The sequence below is a fragment of the Cheilinus undulatus genome, linkage group 16 (assembly GCF_018320785.1).
Source record: "Cheilinus undulatus linkage group 16, ASM1832078v1, whole genome shotgun sequence".
NCBI classification, from domain to species: Eukaryota; Metazoa; Chordata; class Actinopteri; order Labriformes; family Labridae; genus Cheilinus; species Cheilinus undulatus.
This window is the reverse complement of record NC_054880.1, coordinates 36,220,612-36,244,425: the sequence shown is the minus strand read 5'-3', so window position 1 is coordinate 36,244,425 and position 23,814 is coordinate 36,220,612. Positions and strand designations below refer to the sequence as shown.

The window sequence follows — 23,814 nt, the reverse complement described above, 5'->3', positions numbered from 1 at the left end:
AATTACCGACCATATTTCAGCACACAGAGGCCAACAGGTAATTCTAATTTATTAATCAACATTATAAATTATCTTGTCTTAGGGGGGGCTCTCTCCCCCACACTTTGAAAACCTGTGGTTTAAATCAGATCAGTCATGTCAATGCCCTTCCTGCTCTCTGACTTGTTTCTGTAACACTAGCTCCATGTAGGCTGCCTTATCTCCCTGTCCGGCTGCATTCATCTCTTTTTCTCTGACTTCTCTCAAACTGTGACACCTGCCTGCCACAGGTCATCCAGGAAATCCTGGAGATGATGTGGAAACTAAACGTGGAGGCGGACAGCACGAGGATGGGTGCACTTCAATTTTAAGGGCCAAAGGATGACACAACAATTATGTAGACAGCGACTGATGAAATGATAGGGCCGGTGAACAATGAAGACATGTCAACCTCTAGCTCTATTCTCCTCTTCTTTCCTCGTATGTTTCTATTTTGTATTACCTGATAAAAAAATGACTGTGATAGGTTTAAAGAAGTATGTGACAAACCCACGTGGGATTCCTTCTTGTTTTCCAATGACTGGATCTCCCACAGTTGTTTCATCACATCTAAATGAGTTTCAGTCTCACCATGTCTCTTCCAGCGGTGTCCCCTGATAGACAGAGACGTGACAGCATTTCTGGAGATCCTGGAGGAGGTGGGTGTGATCTCCACCTGGATACTCCGTGCACCCTCTTTATTGTTGCTCTTCAGTGCTGCACCATGCAGAGACGACTTGATGGCATTACCCACCTGAGGGGTGAGGAGAAGCGCACGATGAAAACATTAGTGCCTCAGAGGATGGCAGGGTTTTACAGACAGAGCACAGACAGAGTGGATCTTTCCTGGTTTAAAATTAGGGATGGGAATTGGAGGGTAACTCACAAGTCATGCAGCCACAATAACAATAAAATCTCAAAAGATCATTGTGCATGATTAATGTGTTTCTTTACTGTTATTTGGAGTCATCTTCACCTGACAACTGGTCATGAGGCAGGACAATGATATAGGTATGTTGCCACACTTTAAGTTAACATGCATCTTTATTTCCTTCAAAATAAGAGCCAATTGAAATTTCTTGTGCAATGTCTATAAACCCATGTGTAAAGCATATAAATAAGTGCATGTCTTCTAAAAAATGTCACTCATTTTAAAGCCTTGGAATAAAAAAAGAGAAAAATCTATCTTGGACTTCTGAGAAAATCTTAGATGAAAACAGCACAGATGGTTGTTTATGTAGGTGTTTGACTTCAGTCAGAGATGGCAGCTCATCAAGCATGAAACAGTCCTGCTTATGACGCAATTATTTTTCATCAAATCTTACTGTAATTAAAAAAAAATGTCTTGATCATTTTCTTAAGACTGGCAAAAACTGTGCCATGTGCTCCAAAACAGTACAATTTTCTGATTTTTATATTAATCAGAAGTATCAAAAGTGTAAAAGCTAAATAAACAGAAGATTTTATGTGATATTTCTAATCAAAAGCTGCAAGAAGCAAAAGAGAAAGTACCATCTTAATGGCACAAGTGTGCTGGTATTTTACTCAAAATATTTTTGTATTTTAGACAGTGTGCAGGAGTTTGTTTGCAATATTTGGAATGAAAAACAGGAAATCACCCAATACTGGGGGCCTAGGACTTAATTTTGCTAGAGTGCTCTGAAAAACATAGCTGATATCTATTGACTTTTAACATATTCCTCTCAGAGTCAGAAATTGTTGCGACAACCCTACACCTAATCAGAGCAACATAAATCATATTGATCACTTTAATTATATATAAGGGTAAAGTTGAAGCAGTGATTATTTCAGAAAGACTGTTTTTCAAGGCATGTGGATTTTTAACCTTGCAAAGTAGACAGATTTGCTAGGCTCCATGTCTGTCATCAGGGAAATCCATCATAAAAAGCTGCGATCTACAACATTTGTGCCCAACTGAACAAGGTTCAGACCAATCAGCATCGTTCGTGGAAAATGACGAGGTAGCTACGGGTGAGATTTAGTTATAGTAAAAGCTAACAGCAATGTGATTAGCTTGGATTTAGCTACAGTGTAGCAGCAGTTTCATCAGAACTGGACCACATTCTATACAAAAACAAAAGTAAAGAATGTCACTGAAAGCTTTTCATAATAAAAATGATGTTTTTGCTTTTCTCTAGACCTGCTTTGACATGAGTTTTCGATCGTTACAGGCAGGTTTTGCCGATGTTTACAATAGCTGCTGCCTAGTAGCTATTAGCAAAGACGTAGCTGTTGTATAATCAGAACTGGACCACATTTCTTTATTGAAACAAGAGCAAAAAGCCACACTGGGAGCCTGTCTTGGAAGATATGTTCTCACACTACAGCAGTGCTAGCCTGTATAGCTCAGGGTAGTACTGAGCTTTGCATGCCTACTACCCAATTTTGTCTTGTCGCTCTGATTGGCCCGTCATAAATGTGACAGAGCGTTCTTCGAATCACTTGCTGAGAATTTTTTAAAAGTCCTGTCCTTCCCAAATGTTTTGTATGGGAGGTTTCCGTGATGAATGTGAAATAGATCTATGCAAGGGGGATATGACACAGTCTATCTGGGTTGTCAGGAAAACGGATTTTGGACCTTTTTTAATTTCCAAGCTTGCAAATGTATGTCATCAGATATGTACCTAACATAAAACATCTAGACATCACAGACCTAGTATCAATAACATAATTAGGGATGAACAATTAACTGCATTTACACGGTCACAGCGTTATCAAAATGCATGAAGAACTAAACACCATGGATACTTAGAGGCAGTGAATTAAAACACACATTTTACATACACAAGCCATGCAACTTATCAGCACCAATCAGATGGAGCAATTAGATAAATCTCTATCTCGCAGACATACTCCCTGAGTGATTGGGCATAATTTCATAGTGACAGACTTGGGATGTAAGATGTCTGATGGACGACAACTTAGAGTGATAATATAAGGCTCAAGTCAGACAAAATACAAAGCTGCATATCTGCACCCATGTTTTACAAATCCAAGATTTCCTAAAGCCTGCGCACTCTTTTGCAAAGTTCTGGTGTAATAACTGTGCTATGTGCACAGTTTACTAACCCTATAGTCTAGGGATGCACAATAGTATCGGCAGATTTTGGTATCGGCAGATTTTATCAAAAAAAAGCCAAATATCGGGATCGGCAGATATCAAAATTTTTGCTGATATTTACATCCGATATTTGGGCTGTGCATTAGGGCTGAACAATTTGGAAAAATAATCTAATTGCGTTTATTATTTCCAATATTGCGATGGCAATTTAATGTGCGATTATTTTTTAAGTTAAATTATTATTTTCATGTCATTCTCATTTTGATTTAGAAAAAAAACAGAAAAATAAGGAAAGTAGGATTTTTGCAAACTATACGATAACAAATTGACACTTATATGTTTGCATGATGGTTGGAGCATATCCCTGCTGCATACAAATTTTTATTAAACTGGTATTTTAACACATTTTTCCATTTCAAAGAAATATAGCACCTTTTGCGATTTGAAGATTGCAGTAGGACATATTGCGATTTAATCTAAATTTTGATTACTTGCCCAGCCCTGCCGTGCATATCAGCATATATCAACTGTAAAATTTGGCCATATATACTAATAAATTAGTCGAGTTTTAGCAGACCAACAGACCTATGTAAGCTGAGATCTTTTTCCTAATTCATTTTCATTCTTTAAACTTTAAAACGTGTTTTAAGAAAAAAGTTTGTTTCTTTTTTCATCTTCAAACCTAAAACTGTGTTCAAAGGACTGAATTTTTAGTTATGTAAAACATCTTTGAATTTCAGAATCGGTATTGGCTAAAGTGAACCTGTAAATAACGGCATATCGGATATCAGCAAAAATCCAATATCATGCATCCCTACTATAAACCTATAAATGGACTATAAACCAGCTAAGTAGGATACCTACTAAAGCAAAGACAAAGGAGCTTTAGAGCCAACATGCACACTTCACACGCACTTGTCATCATAATAACGATGAAATTTATCGTACATCTCATTTTTTCCTTATGTCAGGCCTCTACCTAATGATATTAAACTTTAACAAATAAAAGACTTAGTAAGCAGATCTGTGGAGCATGCACTAATAAAAATGCATTATAAGTTCATCTGTGGCACTCAACCAAGGGCAGACGAGGCCTTCCCACTAAAAACTGCCAAGTTTTAAAGTACTGACCTGATGAAAAAATACCTCCAAGAAGTATTTCTGGTACTTCCCAGAAGTGTTTTGCTTCCTGACTGAAGTTCAGATCATGTGACCAAACCAAAAACATCCGATCATAATCCCATTTCTAACAGATTTGTGAACGAGGATAAACCTTCAGGCTTAGTGCAAACTGGCTGAGTAACAGAGAAATGTGCTTTAAGAAAAACAAACAGGCTTTGTATTCCACTTTATTTCACAAGTCTCTCCACGTTAATCTCTGGTCTGGCTGGAAATCCTCAAGTGGCCCCCGTATCAATGATCCTGTTGAATGGCTGAGTTTGAACACGAGGTAGAAGGCAGCACAATCACAACACAACACGCCTTTTGTCTGAGAAACTGCATCTCATTGGCCTCATGACGGAGACGTCACAGAGCTATGCTAAGCTAGCAGCCACCTGGTGTGCACCACTGCAACAAGTAAACATGAATGAACAAACTGAAAAAACAGATATTTTAAATCTTTAACTGTAGTTTCTGTGTTTATAGCATGTGTCAGCATTGCTTTATTTTTAAAGCCCATCAGCATCCTTACTAAGGTGGTGGTGTTTTGATTGTTGTGGAGCAGTACACCTTGACTTGTGTAGTAATACTCTGAGCTTAGGTCCAATCCTCCACTCCCCGGGCCTCAAGGATTAAAGCTTAACTGAGCAGAGTGGAAAGCATGTAAATAATCTAGTGGGATTACACTGCTTGCAGTCGCTGACACACACAGAGGCCAACACAATACAGCATAGTGTGCTGTGCATGAACCAAAATTACAGAAAAACATGTGCGTCTCAAATCACATGCTTTTTCTTTTGACAAAAACAGAGGGGAGATGCGATACCAGCAGCAAAAAAAATGTTTGCACCCACCAACAGAGCTTCAGGGAACAGCTCCAGCTGGGCCCGATACAGGACGTCATCCAGTGCTTTGGATCCCAGTTCAACTTCCCCATTGCACCTACACACAGGAGCAAAACACATTTAATACACAGCATATGACACCAAGATACAGAGTAAAGAATCTCTGCTCAGATGATTTCTCTGTCAGGAGACATGAACATGTTATTGTTCAAGGATAAACATGTACACATGTGCAGCCAGGTGTCTAACACTGGATGTAAACTCTTCAGGGCTCCTTTCACAGCTTGATTATTAGAGGAAAGACTGATATCAAATGAGACAGAGACATCACAGGTAGTGCATGGTTGTGTTAAAGATATGTACAGCATTCTGAGTATGAGCCTGCTTACATGTGCAGGTATGTTTGGACTGGGCAATAATCTTCTTTGGCGATCTGATCGATCTTTGGTGTTCTGTGCCGGAGGTCAGTCATTACAGCGAAGGATGCCAACAGACTGATAAAGAAGTCTGAGTCTGTTGTGGGCCGGTGGCTCATCACATTGTGTCCTAACGGCATGCCAGCATCAGACATCGCGTTGCATCACACGCTTGCTGTCCACACTACATCCGTCAAACATTTAAAGCTCTGCCCGGTAAATTTCAGTTTCAGAGCTGAGGAGATCTGCCTCCGGGTTGGCGCAAGTCAGAGCATAACAGTTCATCAATGTAATTAGAGCTCAACAATGGAGAGAATTAGGGCTGATGCCCATACTTGATGATAACAGAGCTTACATTAGCTGGTATTTACTGGCCTATGGCGGTTTTTAGTCATTTGCATTAAAAGGCAGGAATTTGTCACACAGGGCAACACATTTAAACTTAGAAACTACAGAGCAGGCTTAAATGAGACATAATCAAAACAGAAACTGTAGAGCTACATTACGAGAGGGCATCAGGCACTTAATGAATACCCTATGCTTATGCTTGTTCAACAGTCATATAATAATCATAATAACTTTATATCATATTACTATATTATGATATTATTACTGTATTAATATAATAGCGCTATGTGTATAAAGCAGATTTTTAAAACAAACTAACAGGTAATGGGGATGGTGCAACATGGACCAGAGCATGGAAGAGCTGGTAAAAATAAAAGCCCATTATCCATCAATGACCAGAAAATTGCTGACAATAATGGCAACGTTATGTTAATGTGGAGATTAGTGCCAGCTTGGTTGAAAGCTGTCTAACTGGACATCCTGTCCACACTTAAGAGCAATAGGGAGACGCTGTGCACCTGTGAATCTGACGCATTTTTAATGATTTGGTTTGTTTGTTTTCTAAAAGGATAGCAATGTTGAAGATAATTCTTTTAATATCTGTTTATATTGAAGTTTTTATGTCTTTGTTGGAGCAGACAGTAGATAGTGTTGGAAATCGGTAAATGAGATTGGAGAATGACATGCAGGAAAGGACCCACAGGTTGGAGTGAAAACAGTCTGCTTGTATTGAGGACTATGACCTCTGTATATGGGTGTGACCTAAACACTAGGCCATCCCTGTTGCCGATAATAGTTTCTTTGCAGTTCTGTAGAGGAGATCAATATCACAATTTCCTCAATCCTAAAGACTTTGTAGTGTCTTGCGTTGTCTATTCAGATGAAGGGAGACAAGAGTCTAGAGGAGTTTAGTATTGAGCTCAGAGGCTAGCTGGGCCCCTTTGACATATTAAAAAAAAAAAATTATTTTGTCACAAACATGCTTTAAATTGAAATGGTGATATACTGTCAACCAAATAAACATTGTGGGATAAATGACGGAGTAATTATGTGCCATTCACAAATGAGCCTGGGCTATAAAACAGCTCTTTAATGTGAGCCACTGTAGCTAGCTCCCGTTTGAGCGCCAGTTTCTTTCCTCCATCCTTTATCGTTATTTAATCCACATTTAAAAAGTTAAACTGCTACTAAATGAAAGCCGTTTTGAGAAAAAAAGAAACGACCTCTCTGTGGAAACAGACCACACAACTATTGTGTGACACCATTTTTCCAGGCTTTAGATGGCAGCTTTTTTAATTCCTACCTACTGCTGTTTTACTTTTAGTTTTGCCTGAGTATTTAACTACTTTCAGGACAAAGAAGTAGCTTAAGAACTAAGAATGTTTATATCTTTGAAAAACAAACACTTGGCATCGTCATAAACAGCTCAGAACATAACCTTTTTTGGTAGTTTCTCTATGTAGAAATCATTTCTTGCCCTTCTAACGGTAGTTCTCTGCTGCTGTGTAACATCATCTGCAAAATACCTATTCGCCCATTGCTAAGCCCCACCCACTTATATCATAAGCCAATCACAGGGCTTGCCGTAGTATATGTATATGGCTTTTAGTTTCAAGGTAAGCATTAAAAATTTAGATTTCCTGCGGTTTTATCAAAATTTATACTGTTATAAATTAGAAAAATGATCAATCGATTTACATGGACTGAATGGGCAAAACCAGAGGAGCATTATGTTTCCAACTTTTTCTTTGTACTTTTCCTACTGACAGGAGAATCAAATTAAGTGTTGTAGTAAATATAAGTATCAGTCTACCGAACGAGTCAGCCTCATTGTACTATAGTAATAGATTTTAAATTTCAACATGAACAAAGACTTGGAATAATTAAGAAATTGAAAGTGCACAATGTTCCTGCATTAAAGACCTTGTCCAAGGGCCCACACTGGACACTGGTGCTCTTACTGGGATTTGAACCCCCAATCTCCCATATCACAGTCATCAATGTAAACCACTGAGATATCCAGCTGCATTTTTTCCATTTGTTTCCTTTAAAAATAAACCTGTCCTATTTATTATCTAAGTATGAAAAGTAGTTTCCAAGGATCATGGGAAGCACATTTTCCCCTTTTTACTGGGGGACTAAAGGACTAATTTGATGTTTCTGTTCAGTCAGTATTATATTTTATTAAAGGCAATAAATTAAATTTTTGCAGGTTTGTGTATGAACATGTGTGCACTCACAAGGCGTAGTGTATCCCCGTTATGAGCTGGACCAGGAACTCTGACGTGACAGTGAGCCGCGTGCTTATGCCCTTGTACCGTCGTATCTGTTGCCTTGGGTAACCGCATATACACACCCTAGAGGAAAAGCAGTAATAACAGGAGAGAAGCTTGTTTAAGTGAAATATAGGAAAACACTCCACTGAGCCTCTCAGGCACAGATCCATTAAGGCAATTTAATTTTACAGTGCACGCTACATGATGACTTATTAATGGCTGACAACATTACCCGCATGATTTAAAACACTTCATGATGTCAGGGGATAAACTGAGGAAGTTAATTATTTTCAAACATGGATCATTAAAGCTAAAAATAATGTATTCATGATAACTCCTGAACATTAGAGCTATAGGAGCTGCTACATACTGCACACAGCTGCTATGCAGCTATGTAACAGTCTAGAGGGAAATCAAGGCTTATCTCTTCTCTTTTGCTGGTTCTTATCAGAGACATGCTCGACTGTAGCTTTCAGATCAGCAGAATCACATAGCTGGGTGTGTTCATAGCAGCTCTTTACTGTAGTATAATAGGAGTATCTTGGCTCTCTTTAACAGCAAAGTCTATAAAAGGATCAGATAAAAAAAGGGCTTGGAAAATATTGTGTGTGGGAAGCCTTCTCACAAACAGACATTAAAGAAAAGGACACAAAGGTCACTCAGTAATTCTAAAGCATGCATGTGAGTAAAGTTCCCCAGTCCTCATGACAAAGTCACAGTGTAATATTAAGTTATTCTGATGTCAGTGTGTGAGTGAGTGTGTGTTTTACCTGGAGCTGAGCTGGCAGAGGGACTGCAGGGAGGTGGACGTCATGTAGCTCAGAGCGGCGTTGTAGCACAGCAACAGGAAGGTCAGCACCTCAAACCTCAACAACACAAACATAACCTTTAAATAGCAGCCCTTATATATAACATCACAGCCGGACTTTTAAAACAAAGTTTAAGCTAGGGCTTAGAATCACATGAAGCATGACATGCTTCCACTTTTGTGAGGCAAACCAATACCACCATGACTAATCCTCAGTGATATTCTGTCTGATATCGCCATCAGAATTAAGAGAGAACTGATCATTGTGCATGCAGAGTCTGCAGGGGATGCTGCTGACATCACAGATATGCCGGTACGATGCTCGAGGCAGACGCTCAATCACAGAATTGAAATGAGAGTCCTGCCCTAAGCAGCACCTTGTCTTTGTTCTCATAAACCAAAAGTTTACCAAGTTCATGCTGCTAATTTTTTACCTTTAGCAGCTAAACATGGAGTCTACACGGCATAGTGTTGTGAGTCACAGGCAGCTAAAGACAGTGAGTTTTTATCTAATTAAAAGTTACACTGCTGGCGCACCGGTAGTCAAGTGGTTAAGGCGCGCGCCATATACGCAGGTGACCCGGGTTCGAATCCGTCCCGTGGCACTATCTCCTGCATGTCTCTCCCCGCTCTCTTCCCTGTTTCTGACTCTATCCACTGTCCTATCAAATAAAGGCAAAAAGGCCAAAAATAAATCTTGAAAAAAAAAAAAACAAGTTACACTGCTGGTTGGGTAGTTTAAACATTTATTTGAAAATTGTAAGAACTGACTGATGTCATAGAAGTTAACACAACTGCAAGCCGCAAGTTTATTTGTGATGTTTATGAAGAAACTTGCCGCTCTGCTTGCTCTTCCTCATCATGATGTCTCTAATTCACTGTGTCTGTGTGTATCACTGTCAGAGGGTTGGACTCAGACTGTGATGAACACAGAGGTTTAGATTTGAAGTCAGCCTGGTTTATGCTTCTGTGTTGGGTCTACACCAAAGTGTTTTACACAGTTGTAAGCACCACATACTTATGTCTCTATGTGGCAGTGTCATCCTGCATCACTCCACCCAAATGCTACTCAGCAGTGCAATTTTCGTACTAGTTTGTGGTCCTGTTGCAAAATTTCCTGCTTGTTTGTGTAAAGGAAACCATGGCACCTCAACCAAGTGTAGCCGATAAATATTGAGCAGCTGTTGATTTAAGTGCACTTATAGCAGAGAAGAAAACTACAGTGTTGGAGTTGGAAAGAAAAACTACTGTTTCAGGTGAGGATGGGGGAAATATTCTGTTCTCATTCGGTCACTGAGAGTCTTGAATATAGAAATGCATGTCTGATTTTTTTTGGTTGTCAGCAAGTACATTTGGTTTCTTGTATTGCCATCTGCAGCTTTTTCTCTCACACTAGAACAATATGCCTGCAGATGTTCCTCAGAGACAGGCAGTCACTGGTGTTTACCAATAGACCAATCACAGGACTTGCAAGCTGCGTCGCTTTGTCATGTAGTTACATTTTGAAGGAGGTGCACAGCGGCTATTTGCATGGGCCTCTGCATAACCTCCAGTTTCCACATACACTGGCTGCACTGCACCAGCAGCACACTGCGGAATACAGCAGCACAGCGGTTTTGCTCTGACTGAAGACGAGTGCTCTCGCACACTGGAAGCATGTCTGGGGTGCTGCGCAATACAGCGCAGCCCTGATTAGCTTGAGACAATGAGTTCACGTGGGAATAGTATGCCAACAGCGGATTTTGCCTTTTTAGGGTTGATTTGCCATTCGTTTCTACATGATTCTATGATTTTATTGCTTTTACCATAGGTGAGTGCATTATGAAGTGAAGAGGTTTATGTTTGCTACCAATGATACATGGTTTCATGTAAAATTCTGTGGTTTTACACCTCAGATGTTTACTTTTCCTCGTCAATGGTGCCGTAGAAGCTCTGTGACCCATTAACCTCCCGATGACCTTTTGCTTGACCAGTAGGATGAGAGGTAATGTTGAAATAGTGATGATTTGCAGTTGGGAGTTGAACATTGTGTTGTATTTTAAAGTCGGTGGATACAGTAGAAGCTGTTTTGATTGATTGCTCTTTGTAGCATGGCCAGCGCTGAAGAAAGACCTGGTGCGTATCACCATCAAAGCAGAGTGGAGTGGCGCTTCTGAGACAGACCGGGGTGCAGACAGTGGAATTGCTCCGATTGACCAGAGGAAGAGATTTGCTATGCGGTGCACTTGTGTGTGGAGTAAGGCTTTGGGACAACATGGACCCATTTTTTCTGCTACAGCGTATCTTCTACACAGAAGCATATCTCAGGATTTTACAGTCCCAAAATGATAGAAAGTATAAATTTTGTCAATTTTAATTCATGTACATATAGCACTGACACTGTGTTTATATTGAGCAATTTCTTGTTTTATTTATCACATTAGGTATCAAATTATAATTTTTGATCGCAATCAATCTGAGAATTTCTGTAGTACTGCTTTTATTTTAATAAGGAAATGACAAAGTTCAGGAAGATCGAGGATTATAAAATGAACTTCAGCACAGTAATGGAATTTGTCATGGACTGAAAAGGAAATAAGGCGATAGTAAAAACGTAAATGTTTGAAAACAAAACATGCTGATGACTTCTGACTCTTCCACTGAGCTGTCTGTGAGGATTTTAAACTGAAATGGTACAGCAGTGGACATATTTTACATCACTGTGGCTGCAGGAAGACAATACAGTGGCTCAACCAAAGTGTGCTGAAAGGAACAATTAAGCATGTGAAAAGGAAAATGAAGGAAAGAAAAGGAAATGAATGCATTAATTATGGACCTTAATTATTTGTGATTAAATCAGTCATTCTGACATTTCTTATTTAAATTTTGCATTGCAATTGATACTGAAGAATGATAAAAGATTGCAATGTCAGTTTTTTTATTATCATTCCATCCTGGTTCAAACATATTAGAGCAGTCTCAGAGACAGTTAACGCTTCCAACAATAGTGTGGATAAAAATAGTAAAAGTTCCCAAATGGTCTTGTCCTCCCACACTCTTGCAAAAGACTCTGAAATCCAAAAACAAGTGGACTACTCCTTTAAAATACATTATGACAACATGCCTTATGAAAATAATTTGGCCAATAACTTACAGTAACTTCAGCTATCAAAGAAACGATTCTAATCCAAGTAACTTCTCAAGTTTGGGAGAAAAAGGACGTCTTATTTTGTAACACTAACACTTCCCATCTTAAAAACAATGCAGTCTATTTAGTTAGTATGAAACAGATTAGAAAAGGAAAGCAATGAAAACAAGTGCATTCCGCTCACACAACCATGACCTTCAGTGTTTTACTGCACTGTGTCCTCATTATAGTAATTTAGGAAACCCTAAAAGCAACAACAAAGTGGAGCCCACTGCCACGGGCCTCTCTGCAGCTAGTGTAGCATGCATAAAATGATTAGTCCTGGCAGAAACTGAGCTCTGTATCACTGGAAAAGTCTGACCAAAGGGAACACTTTATAGTTTTAACCCTCAGGGATATGCTGAAATGAAATACAACAACACAGAAGTCATCTTCCTATGTTCCTCTTCCTTCCTGAGGTTGCTTCTGTTTTCTGTTGTTGTTGTAAGCAGCAGGAAAGGTCACTTTAAAGATCACAAACTAGACATAGAAACACGTGGTACCTTAATGCGCCCTACCTGTTCTGTGCGGTAAAGTTCTCTCTCTGCAGGTGTGGCCCACTGTACACCACCCTGCTCAGGCCGTGGTTGGCTAGAGCTCCTTCTGTGAGTGCCATGGAGCCGATCGCTGAAGGCTGGAGAGTAAAAAATGAAGTGAAAGTTGTTTAAAGAGAACATTTTAGCTAATAAAAGACGTGTGCATTGTCTTACCTCATGATACACCGATGGTTTAGAGAGGGAAGGGACGGTAAAAGACAACACTTTACTCTGTCCATCTTTATCAACTATTTCCTGTGAGACAGAAACAAAAAAGACAATGAGAAAATGTGTCTGTGGGCGAGGAAACAAAAGCTCATCTCTTCAAGCGCACTCATCAGTAATGTGTGGGTGTTTGTGAGTGCACTTCGGGGTCTCCGTTTCCCCACTCAGCCGGCTATGTGTGTGTGTATTTGACTGTTAGTGTGTATTTCATGTAAACATACACACAAACCCCAGGGTTTTGGTGTCCCCTCTGTGCATGTTAATGTCAAATAGATTAACGGGAGGCAGGGAGTGGGTTGAGCGACAGTTGACCTATTCTGTTATTCAAAGAGGAAGTTGGGGGACTGCACTTTGCTGATAGGACGTCAGCACATGAACAGCCAAAACGGATGGAAAGAGGAGTCAGCACTCTTTAATAACTACAAGTTAAGAGCAGGCATCTCTCCGTAGGCAAGTGAAACAGCCAAGCATTCCATATTGCAAAGTCACTGTTTCAATTCCCTTTTTTCTAACCCATTTCCTTCAGCAGAGCATGCACAGCTGTCTAACACAGTAATATTTCAAAAAGAATGAAAACAATTTGATGAATAGATAAAAGAAACAACATAAAAATGCAGCACTGAAAATTTAACCATGCACACACAGATACCATCTTCCCCCTCCCCCCTACCAGGTTGTAAATGCCCAGCAGCAGGGCCTCGATGCAGCCGGAGGTGTGCGGGTCTCTGGCTGCGCTGACGGACAGCAGGCTCCACAGGAGCTCTGGCAGGAACTGTAGCGTGAAACGCTGCAGCTGCGGCTCACCACTCCGGTAAAACTCAAACAACTGGTGACAAACCGGCTCCAGCAGCTGGGGAGGACAGAAAACCGGGGACATCGTGATGTAGTTTCATAATAGCTGGAACTGTGATAGATTTTTCACTGAGCATTTGGTGCATCCGTGATGCCAGGATGAAACAAAGCAGTGTGCAGAATCATGAAAAACACAGTAGGATGAAAAGGACTTTTTTGCACATGGAAAGAGCACTCAAATTGTTTATCAAAGGTTGAATTAAAATAGAAAAGTGTGTGTTCATACATCGCTGTAGTTCTCTCTGATGACTTTGTAGAGAGCAGGGACCAGAGAGCCTTTGTCCTTTAGTGAGGCAGCATAGTTGGACACAGCACTGTCAGGGAGGGTCTGAAACACACATATAAACCATTTTTACACATGGATTACAGGACGTTTCCAGAAATCTTCAGGCAGACTGCCCTGAAATCTTCAGGAGTTACTTGTTCTCACAAAAGCTACACAACAGGAGTCTATCCCTGTTGTTGGATGTAAGAACTATGTAAAAAGAAAATTACACAAGAAGGCAACACAAAGACTGTCGTTGCCTTTCAAGCTATATTAACATGTCATTTGTGGGGCTGACACCCTCCAGCTGGTTGGTCAGTTAGCAGGTCGATGATCTTCCATCCAGAATCTCATTTGCAATCAAGTTTGGAGAGAGGGACAGAGAAAAAAAACTTAACTTTCTGATTGTTTCACAGCAGTTATGCTCTAAATACAAGGAATTCTTCAAGCAATTCAAGTTGTTTCATAACAAAAATCCCTTGAAGCTTTGTTTAAATCAGTCATGCATCCATATAGGCCCATGGTATTAGCACAGACATCGCTCTGTGTGTTGCGAGGCGTGCTGTGTTTTGCACGGACGGTTATTTGTGTGGCACTTGTTTTCACTTAAAGCACCATAAAGACAATGCAGGGAATGAAAATCATGACGGAGGAGAGGTAGAAGATAATGCAGTGATGTTGAAAGGCATCCTGTATCTTTTATGCATGCACTGTCTGTGGCATTAGAGCAATTTCAGCATTATACCAACTTTTTAGCATTGCAGTGTCATAATGAAAGGTTTTTAAAAAATCTAAGTTGACCATCTTTACCAGCAGATGTAAGAAATTCTACTTTTATTGACAATTGATTTATTGCCTGTAAATATCAGCTTATTTCAGCTTTGAATATTGGGCCATATGTTCATATAAATTGTGTAGTTCTAGGCAGGACCAACAAACTGCATCTGAAGTCTTTTTCTTTGTCCATCCTCATTCTTTACATTTCAAAGTGTGATTTAAGGACTAAAGTTTTGAGTCAGAACTACATATACATCAATATCTCCATTGACTTTAATTAATTTGTAAATATCAACATTTCATTTCACTTCTAAAGTCCAACATCATCACCAAAGCCCAGTTAAGACCAACACAATGAGGTGGTTTAAGAGCATTGCAGGCAACGGTCTTAACAGTCTGAGCTGAGCTGCGGCAGCTTGATTCAAGCTGTCTGATGCTGACACCTTCGATTCAGCTTGTGAAGTCGCAGGCAGCTAGTTTTAAAAACTATAAATGCCAAATTTGTTTGATCAAGTCATGCTCTGAATTTGAAATGACTACACTGTTGTTGTTTTTTTTCGGCTGCACATGACGCCTAAACGCACCGCTGAAGGAGGAAGCAGGTGTGTAAATGGAGTAAAGTTTCCTTTTGAAAACTTAAAAAAGATAGATGTAGTGATTTCTAGGAAGGTGATAAATGTGAAAAAGGGAAATGCAGATATTGTTTTGAAATTGCATTTGTTTTTCCAGAAGCGCATGTAAACATGTGCAGCGCTATAAGAAATAATCCATTAGAAATTCAAGGCTGTAGGAGCTACATTTGTCTGTGGAAAATTGATCTTTCTCAGCAGATACTGTGTTGTGATCACAGAAATCATGAACATAGGCAGATTCAAGCTTGCCATCTCTGAGTCAGTTGTTGTTCAGTACGATGTAATGAGGTTAAAAATAATTATCATGCTGCAAAAGCTTGTTATGTTTATTTTAAGTCCAGCTGGACTACCAGGAGGGTGCAATAACACTGTTACTGATAGGGTTGATTAGAGATAACATGTAAGGTTTGTTTTCTCAGCCAATCTATCGGTCAGTGAGTGGCTGTAATTTCAGTAGGCCAGCCCTAGTAGTTCGATGTATTCACTGTGTCTACAAAAGAAGACAAACTGGCTTCAGAATGCATTATAGAGCAATTTCATCTTGTACACAAAAAAAAATGCTGTAGCTGTGTGACATAAACATCATCCTCTCTCTGTCGCTTGTGGCAAATTTTTCCTGCAGCATTCACACATCAACTCTCTCAGACTTCACAAAGAAAATTTCACCAGAGGGCTGGCAGGGAAAAAACTCTGGATAAAGTTGAGGTAAAAAAATCTGACATTGTAGTGCTAAATGATTTACTATTGATGGGCAATTGCAATATAATGCATAAGTTCTTCTACAAAGTGCAACAGCAGCACTATTTTAAACTTGAAGACCTTTCTGTGGGCATTTTTGCTAACCTTTCAACTACTACATAATACAAAAATAATCTCAGCCTTTTATGCAATTATGTAATTGCACAGCCTGACATCCTCATTGCAATTAGATTGACTGTGCAGCAATAAAGCAATCACATATGTAGCTTACATGAGTTTCATGCAAAGGTTTTATAAAGAACAAAAAACACAAAACAGCTCAAGTTTCATGACCTACAAGTAGTGCAAAATATGACAAGTTTTTAGCCAAACGTCTGTTGATTAAAAGTACTTCTGTATGAACTTAACACCTCGTTAACATGAAATATAGCTGAATGAAAGATCTGCACACTATTATGCTGCATGTAAATAAAAGAGGATTGATACTGATAAGGTGTATATAAGCAATATGACAAATGCCCTTCTGCTGCTCTAAGTGAAGGCAGACTGTAGGCAGAGGGGACGACAGGTTGGTCCTCGTGCACTCCACAGGAAAATCTAATTTTCTCCTTCAATATTAGCCCTCCACAAGCCTCCGTTTCTGTGGCGGTCACGTACCAGGTACTGAGTGCCCGTGTGTGAGTAGGAGCGTGCAATTCTCTAGCAGCAGGCACTTCAAAGAGAGTGTGTTTGTTTGTGTGAGTGGAAGAAATTTGCCAATAATGAACAGCAGCAGAAAACGCACTGCATACTGATCATGGGTATACGCTTTTTAATAATGCTTTTAGCAGAAACACAGACTGATACACGGCATGCAGCAGTACCTTAAATTCTGACAGCCATTCCTCCACCACTCCTTGGTCCATAGCCAACATGTTCCCTCATCTGCAGTGGAGTCACCTCTACCTGAGGAGAGAGAGAAATTAAACACACGCTCAGCATCATGAAGTGAAGTATCTGCTTTAACAAGGCTCCTTCCATGTTTGCTAGCCAAGTGCAATGTGGTAACCTGCTATAAATATTCTGTTACACACAGCGAACAATGTCACGGCAGTGGTGAACAGTGACTGTACACGCTCCAGGCGTATATTCAATACTCCAAAGAAGCATAAGTCTCTCCTTTCGCTCTCATTCCTCTCCAGACACACACACACACCTCTGCAGCATAAACCTAACCTATCTCAACCAAAGCTTTCAAAATAAAAATAAAATAAATCACCCACACACACGCTTACAGAAACCTGGCCGGCTTCACTGCTGAAGCTCTGAAAGAAAACGTCTTTGAATTTAAACGCTGAGAAGAGGATGAACAGTTCGTGATGTGTTTCAAAAGGGAGACTGAATAAAAGGCTCTTACCTGTTTCACTACCGTTTAGTCATCTCTGCCTGCATCATGCTTTATTTTTGATATGCTTCTCTATCCATCACAGCACTTACATCGTCTGCATCGCAACTTCTCCTCCTCAAGGCGCTCAACTTGTACAAAAAGAGTTTTCATGTCTAGTGATCCCCCTCTGCTATTGCTGCTTTTTTAGCTCTGAGTTTCTTTTAATCCCCGCTCTGTCTATTTTAATAAAGAAGCCACTGGCTGTTATTGCTGCTCTGCCATCAGAAGGCAGAAAGTGAAAGATATATACAGAGGAACAGCAACAGAAAGGGAGGAAAACAGCTGATATTGCATTTTTTTCTTCAGAATATCAGTTAAAATGTAAGGAAAAACATTGAACAGCGTTTGAGTGGCCATATGAGACATAAGAAATATTTCTTAGCATTTAATTTATTCAATTTGGCTTCTTTGGAAAACAAAACAAGATCAGGCAAACCTTAAAACGCCATCCTTTGTGTCTGTGTGATTAACGTGGAGCACAGTAATAAGGTAAAAGGTGTGTTCTCTCCTCCTAAAGTTTGATGTCTATAGCAACAGCAACATGAAGCGAGTTTTTTCCTTGCAGTTTCTCCGTTGGCTTGTCTGGGGCTTTAATACGGGCTTGACTCAGGACGGTTCATCTACAGCCCTGTACTGCAGCAACTTGCATTCCAATGGCTTATACAACTGTTTAAAGGTGTTCAGGCTATTGCTTGGTCTAAGTCCATGATAAGTCTAAAATTGTATTTATTTAAAGTGCTACTGGAACAAGGAACAAGAGTAACATGACATTTGTTACAACCGGCAGGAGAGAGCAGGAGAGGGAAAGGCAGAAAAACAAACTTGTGAGAGAAACGTGAAAAACTAATAATTGCTATCAGTATCATGCCTAAAAAAATGAATATTGGTCTTAAATTCTTTATGACAATTCAAATAGGGTTGTGGCATGATAAGGTTAAACTGTGGAGAGTGAGAAAAGAGGGACAAGCAAATATTACAGCAGAGCCAAAGTAGCACAGCTTCTTCTTTAACTTAATAGGCAGCTTAAAATAAAATGCTGACACAGAAAATTCACATAATTACTAATTATTCAGACGATCCCTAATAATCAGTGTTATTTGTTGCTTTCCACACCTCCCTCTTCTCTCTTTCTGCATCTTCCTGTTCTTTTTAGCATCTTCATCCTTCCTCTTTCCTTCTCTTTTTGCATTTTCTTCTAATCTCTTTCTGCATCTTCCACCTCTCCTTTTCTGCATCTCCAATCTTTCTGCATCTGCTTCTCTTTTTCTGCATCTTCTTCTCTCTTTCTGCATCTTCCTCTTCTCTCTTTTTGCATCTTTCTCTCATTCTGCATCTTTCTCATCTCTTTCTGCATCTTCTTCTTCTCCCTTTCTTTATCTTCATCCTCTCTCTCTCTCTCTGCATTGTCTCTGTTTTCTCTTTCTGCATCCTTCTCTCATCTCTTTCTTCATCTCCTTCTTCTCTTCCTCTTATCTCCTCAAGCTTAAAAAAGTCATCTTTTGAGTGTGTAGAAGAGAAATGAAATAGTCCTTAATTGCACCAGAAACAGCTGCCTCATGTTGCTTAAGTGCTATATTTTTGGTGGATTGGGTCACCAAAAAGAGTACTGTCTAGACCTGCTCTCTTCAAAAGGGTTTTGAGATAGTATTTGCTATAAACTTGCATTATACAATAAAGACTGACTGGCTGATTAAAGATTAAGAGGTCAAAGAATCACAAAGGTCAAAAATATAATCCACCGGTGGCTAGGGATGGCATGATTACCCGTTTTCACAGTTAATTGCAGTATTAAACTTTACGATTAGTTAATCGTAACGTTTCCTAAATACTGTCAATTTCTAGAAAAGATTATGCTGGGAACCATATTGATACGACAGCACAACTCGCCCGGAGCGAAAATAAAGTTACACAACATCCGCGTGTCACCGCCTCCTGTTGCTTCGTGCAGTTGCAGGCGGAGGTGTGTCACAGTCCCAAACAAGCTACAGCATGGAAGAGGAAGAGCTGATCCCTCTGAATAAACGGTTGAAGTCAGCTGTGTGGGATTTTTTCAATACAAAAAAAATGACCACGGTGTCATTTTGGAAAGCGGCCAGCACAAATGTAAAACATGCCACAAAAAAGTTGCAGTGAAATCAGGAAATACTTCAGCACCTGCGGGATAACCACCCGGCATTGTACGTCAAAGTAAAGGTAAACAGTAACTGGGTTAAGTCATGTCAGTGTTAGGGATGGGGATCAAAACCCGGGTGCATAAGGACCCAGTTCTGTGTTTTTGAAATACCCGAAATCAATAACGTTTTAGCTTATCGATACTGCTATTGAGTCTCACAGGCTCTGTGATGTAACTAGGGCTGCAGTAATAGATTCTTTTCTTAGTCGAGTACTCTATCGATTCTTCTGACGATTAATCGAGTACTCTAATAAGAAATATTGCATTTTTTAATCAGTCACTTTTGCTTTCGATTTTTGATGAGAAACTTAAATAAAACTCTAATAAACACAGTTTTGAATATGAAGAATGTGTTTATATGTGAAGGATATAAAATAGATGTGACTGACTGAATTATAGCTTTTTAACTCAAACATTACTCAGCTAAGACTACTAGAGTGGTCTATCCAAATGGGATTATTATCATTTTTCTTGTAATTATTGGTTACTTTACATTGTTAATATATTATTTTGTTATGAGAGCATCCTAGGATGGAAATAAATTAAAATACAAGACCTATAAGGAGTGTTGATGTGATTTTACTTGTTCATGGTAGTGTGACATTAGTTATTGCAAAAATAATTGCAATAATCACAAAATTGCAATTATTTCTCTGACAATAACCGCACCAAGAAAAGCTGCAATCGTGACATCCCTACTGGTGGCCATAAATGTCCGAGGTACAATGTTTGACCATCCATCATTACAGTCTCAAGAGATGCTTGTGTGGTTTGACTTCAAACTTCTCAGACCTAAAAGTTCCCTCATTTTCTATGAGTATGTGAATTAAATCTCAAACTTAATTTAGCAGCTACTGGAGCTGAATAATTCAGAGATTGATCATGTACAAAACAATCCAAATAAACTGCATTTGTAGCCTTGTTTTTCCATTCACTGGGTCTACTTTAACCCCTTTGTGACTATCACATTAAGACGACAGCTGACCAGAGACGCATGTTTCAAGCCGAGGAGGAGGTCAGCATCTCCTTACATCCTGGAAGGCTTGCATGTTTCCACCAAGCAGCCTGTCTTCACTGCAGGGTATGTCGTGGCTAAGAGCTCTGAAATTATAGGCACGCGGATAAATAGGCTGATGAATGCAGAAACAAAGTCCATGTTTGGTAAGTCTGGTAACAGAGACTGAGAAAAAGAAGGGGGGTGGACTAAGTCCTTCTATGTGCACACTGGTCATGCAGATTGAATCTGAGCTGAAGGTGGCATAATTTCACCTCTTTAAACATCTTAAGGTTCCTACATAATCCTCTCTTAAAAGTATTAATCTTTACAGCTGTGATAAAAAATATTTAAAGATAATCAGGCAGAGAGACTGTTTTACAGATGCAAAAGTTTGTAGCCTGGAGTTAAGATTAAAAAACTCCTTTCATACCCATAATTGAAGGATATCTGTTAATATATGTGTACTGTATGTGTTTACAAAATAACTCATGTCAATGGTTGATTTTCCATCTCTTTACCTCCTCTGTCCCTCCCCTCAACCTCATTTTTCTCGCTCTTCTGCCTAATCTGTCTTTAACACGTTATTCTGTATTATTGTGGTGTTTGGTCCCTCTATGGCAGCCAGGTGTCTATTTATGGACTGTACCAACAACAGCAACGATATGGGGGGAGGGGAGCCGGTGACTCATGAAATGGGGAAGGATTATAACGCAGAATAGCCTCCATTTAGAGAAATTAGTCCTTTGTGATGGTGTGTTCTGTTCTTTCATGCTTCTGACAGCTATGAGGAAGAGAGAGAACCTGAAGCGACTGAAGGCGAGCGCTCTTAATGACAAAAGGAAAAGTCTGTGATTACGGAGCAGATGAGTCAGACCACTAAGAGGATGTGCTCTCCTCAGACAGAGTCGCTCTTAACTCTTCGCCTCTGTCCACGCTAGTTTCTTGGGAATAACATCTGCCGATCAGCTGCATTCAGAACAAAGATAAAAAGAGGACTAAAATCAGCAGTTTCCTTCCAGAGTGATATTTTTGCCTTATTGGCTATAAGAAGGTGAAGATGCAGATGCAGTGACAAGTCACCGTAACTGGCTTAAGCTTTAGATCAAAGTAAACTTTTCAACAATAAACTGTATAAATATAGTTTTGAAAAAGCATGTCAGGTATAGGATTGTCACAATACCAGAATTGTAAACTTTGAGAGGACAACTGTGAAAATCACAAGACCCTAAAAAGACCAGAAATATCAGCATTAGTTAACCCTTGAATATGATTAGATCTCTGCTGCTTTCCGTCTTTCTGTTGTTGCAGCTTTTGGTTAAAAATATGACTGAAGATATGTACATTTACAAATGTTTGCTTATAGAACTATTTCACTTTTCACAGTTTCTGTTAAGCAATAAACATGCCATTAGAAATTAACCTTTGAGTGAGATTTTGAAAATTTAAACTGGTTGTGTCAACCTTTAAAGAAAAAAGTCAAAGCAGATTAGGATGCAGCTTTCATCACTGACATTGGCAGTGGTCATATTCAATATAAGAACAGTGCAGCATCACTTCCTGCTTTCAAAAGTGACCATGCCCCCGTTTAGGTGAAAATAAGCTCCTAGAGTGATTGGTGGTAGATCAGAAAACAGCAGTAGCAGTGCTACTGTTTTTTTTTTTTTTTTTTGGTGCCTTAAACAGTTAAAAAGCCATAATGTAAGACTTTAATCCTTAGATGATGAAGGATGGTTTGGGCTGAAACTACAGAGAAGTAAGTTGAAAACTTTCCAACTTTCAAAGCTGCGCTGTGCCTGTCATTGTTGCTTCTCCCTCAATAGCCAATCAAAATCAAGAATGGGCGGAACTTCTGATAAAAGACAAGAAACCGAGAGAAGAGAGAGGCCCTGCCAGAGCTGGACAAACCAGTTGTGGACCCAGGCCTGAACTGAGATGGACAGAGGGGAGTCTAAACTAGTTGTTACAACATAAAAACAACAATAAAGACACTAAAAATTCCAGCAGAAGTCAACTTTCACAACCAAGCAACAATAATCACTGGTGAGAAGCACTCTGAGGTTGTGAGCACTGCAAATGCTAAAAGCACCTACTGTGGGCACGGAAAATTAAGCCAGGCATACACTGTGAATTTCATCTGATTCAGACAAAAGTTTTGAGCTGCTTGACTCATTTGGAAGTCTTTCAATTTTTAGTTGGATCTTGCATCGTCTATCCAGCGGTATACAGGAGGATACGACAGCCGACATCGACCCTACTGCCTTACCAGCTGCTCCTGACTGGGGGGATGGATTTCTGGTATGTTTGATATTTTGATTGTACGACTCCACATGCTCCAATAGTGAGAGCAGAATCCTCAACTTTGAGGTATTTTCCTTTGTAAACTTTTAGATAATGCCCTAAATCACCATGAAAACAGCAGGAAGACATTTCTAATGACCCACCCCTATAATAAAGGAAATAGACGCGCAGGCAATATGCCTACTAGGGATGGGAATCACTAGTGGCCCCACGATATGATATTATCATGATACTTTGGTCATGATTCAACATTACTGCAATTTTAAACATTTTGCAAAACAGTGAGTATTACGATACCATATTGCGATCCATACCATTTTTTTCAAATGTTTAGCTGATTTAGTATTAGTCTTGCCCTCATGTTTATCGTATTTCCACAGTATTTTATTTTTATGTAGCACTTCTTGCAAACCTCATGTGTCATGTCCATCTCTTTCATGCCTTGCCTGCATTCTTAATGTCCTTCCCCTGGTGCTGCCATGTTTGTTGTACCAACTTCCTCCTGCTCTGTCACCTCTGCCGACCTCACTGGACAAACAACTGTCCAACAACTGATTTTATTTTTCCATTTTCATAGACTTCCGTTCATATTAGCAATTACTTTGAAAAAAATCGATACTTGGGGGACGAGACGATATGATATATCACCAGACAAAATATCGCGATACTATGCTGTATCGATTTTTTCTCCCACCTCTGATGCCTGCCCCTGAACCTCCAGCTGACGTGGATGGTGATGCTGTTTTTTATGTGTGTGACAGAGAAGTAGCAAGAGACTTTAAGCTCAGTGTGTGAGACTTTTTCAAAGTAAATA

General features: G+C 39.6%; 1 protein-coding gene across 3 annotated transcripts in view; it reads right to left on the bottom strand.

Moving 5' to 3' along the window:
* Nucleotides 1–23,814, bottom strand: part of fam126a (family with sequence similarity 126 member A) — a 36,486-nt gene that overhangs the window by 5,880 nt on the left and 6,792 nt on the right. For all 3 annotated transcript variants that reach the window (XM_041808343.1, XM_041808346.1, XM_041808344.1), the window contains exons 2-10: nucleotides 16,970–17,051; nucleotides 13,960–14,061; nucleotides 13,552–13,731; nucleotides 12,831–12,911; nucleotides 12,639–12,754; nucleotides 8,917–9,012; nucleotides 8,111–8,227; nucleotides 5,116–5,203; nucleotides 610–772 (exon numbers count right to left, since the gene is read on the bottom strand). In XM_041808343.1, the coding sequence (XP_041664277.1) occupies nucleotides 610–772; nucleotides 5,116–5,203; nucleotides 8,111–8,227; nucleotides 8,917–9,012; nucleotides 12,639–12,754; nucleotides 12,831–12,911; nucleotides 13,552–13,731; nucleotides 13,960–14,061; nucleotides 16,970–17,020 (994 nt within the window). In that variant the 5' untranslated portion in view covers nucleotides 17,021–17,051. The remainder of the gene's footprint in view (nucleotides 1–609; nucleotides 773–5,115; nucleotides 5,204–8,110; nucleotides 8,228–8,916; nucleotides 9,013–12,638; nucleotides 12,755–12,830; nucleotides 12,912–13,551; nucleotides 13,732–13,959; nucleotides 14,062–16,969; nucleotides 17,052–23,814) is intronic.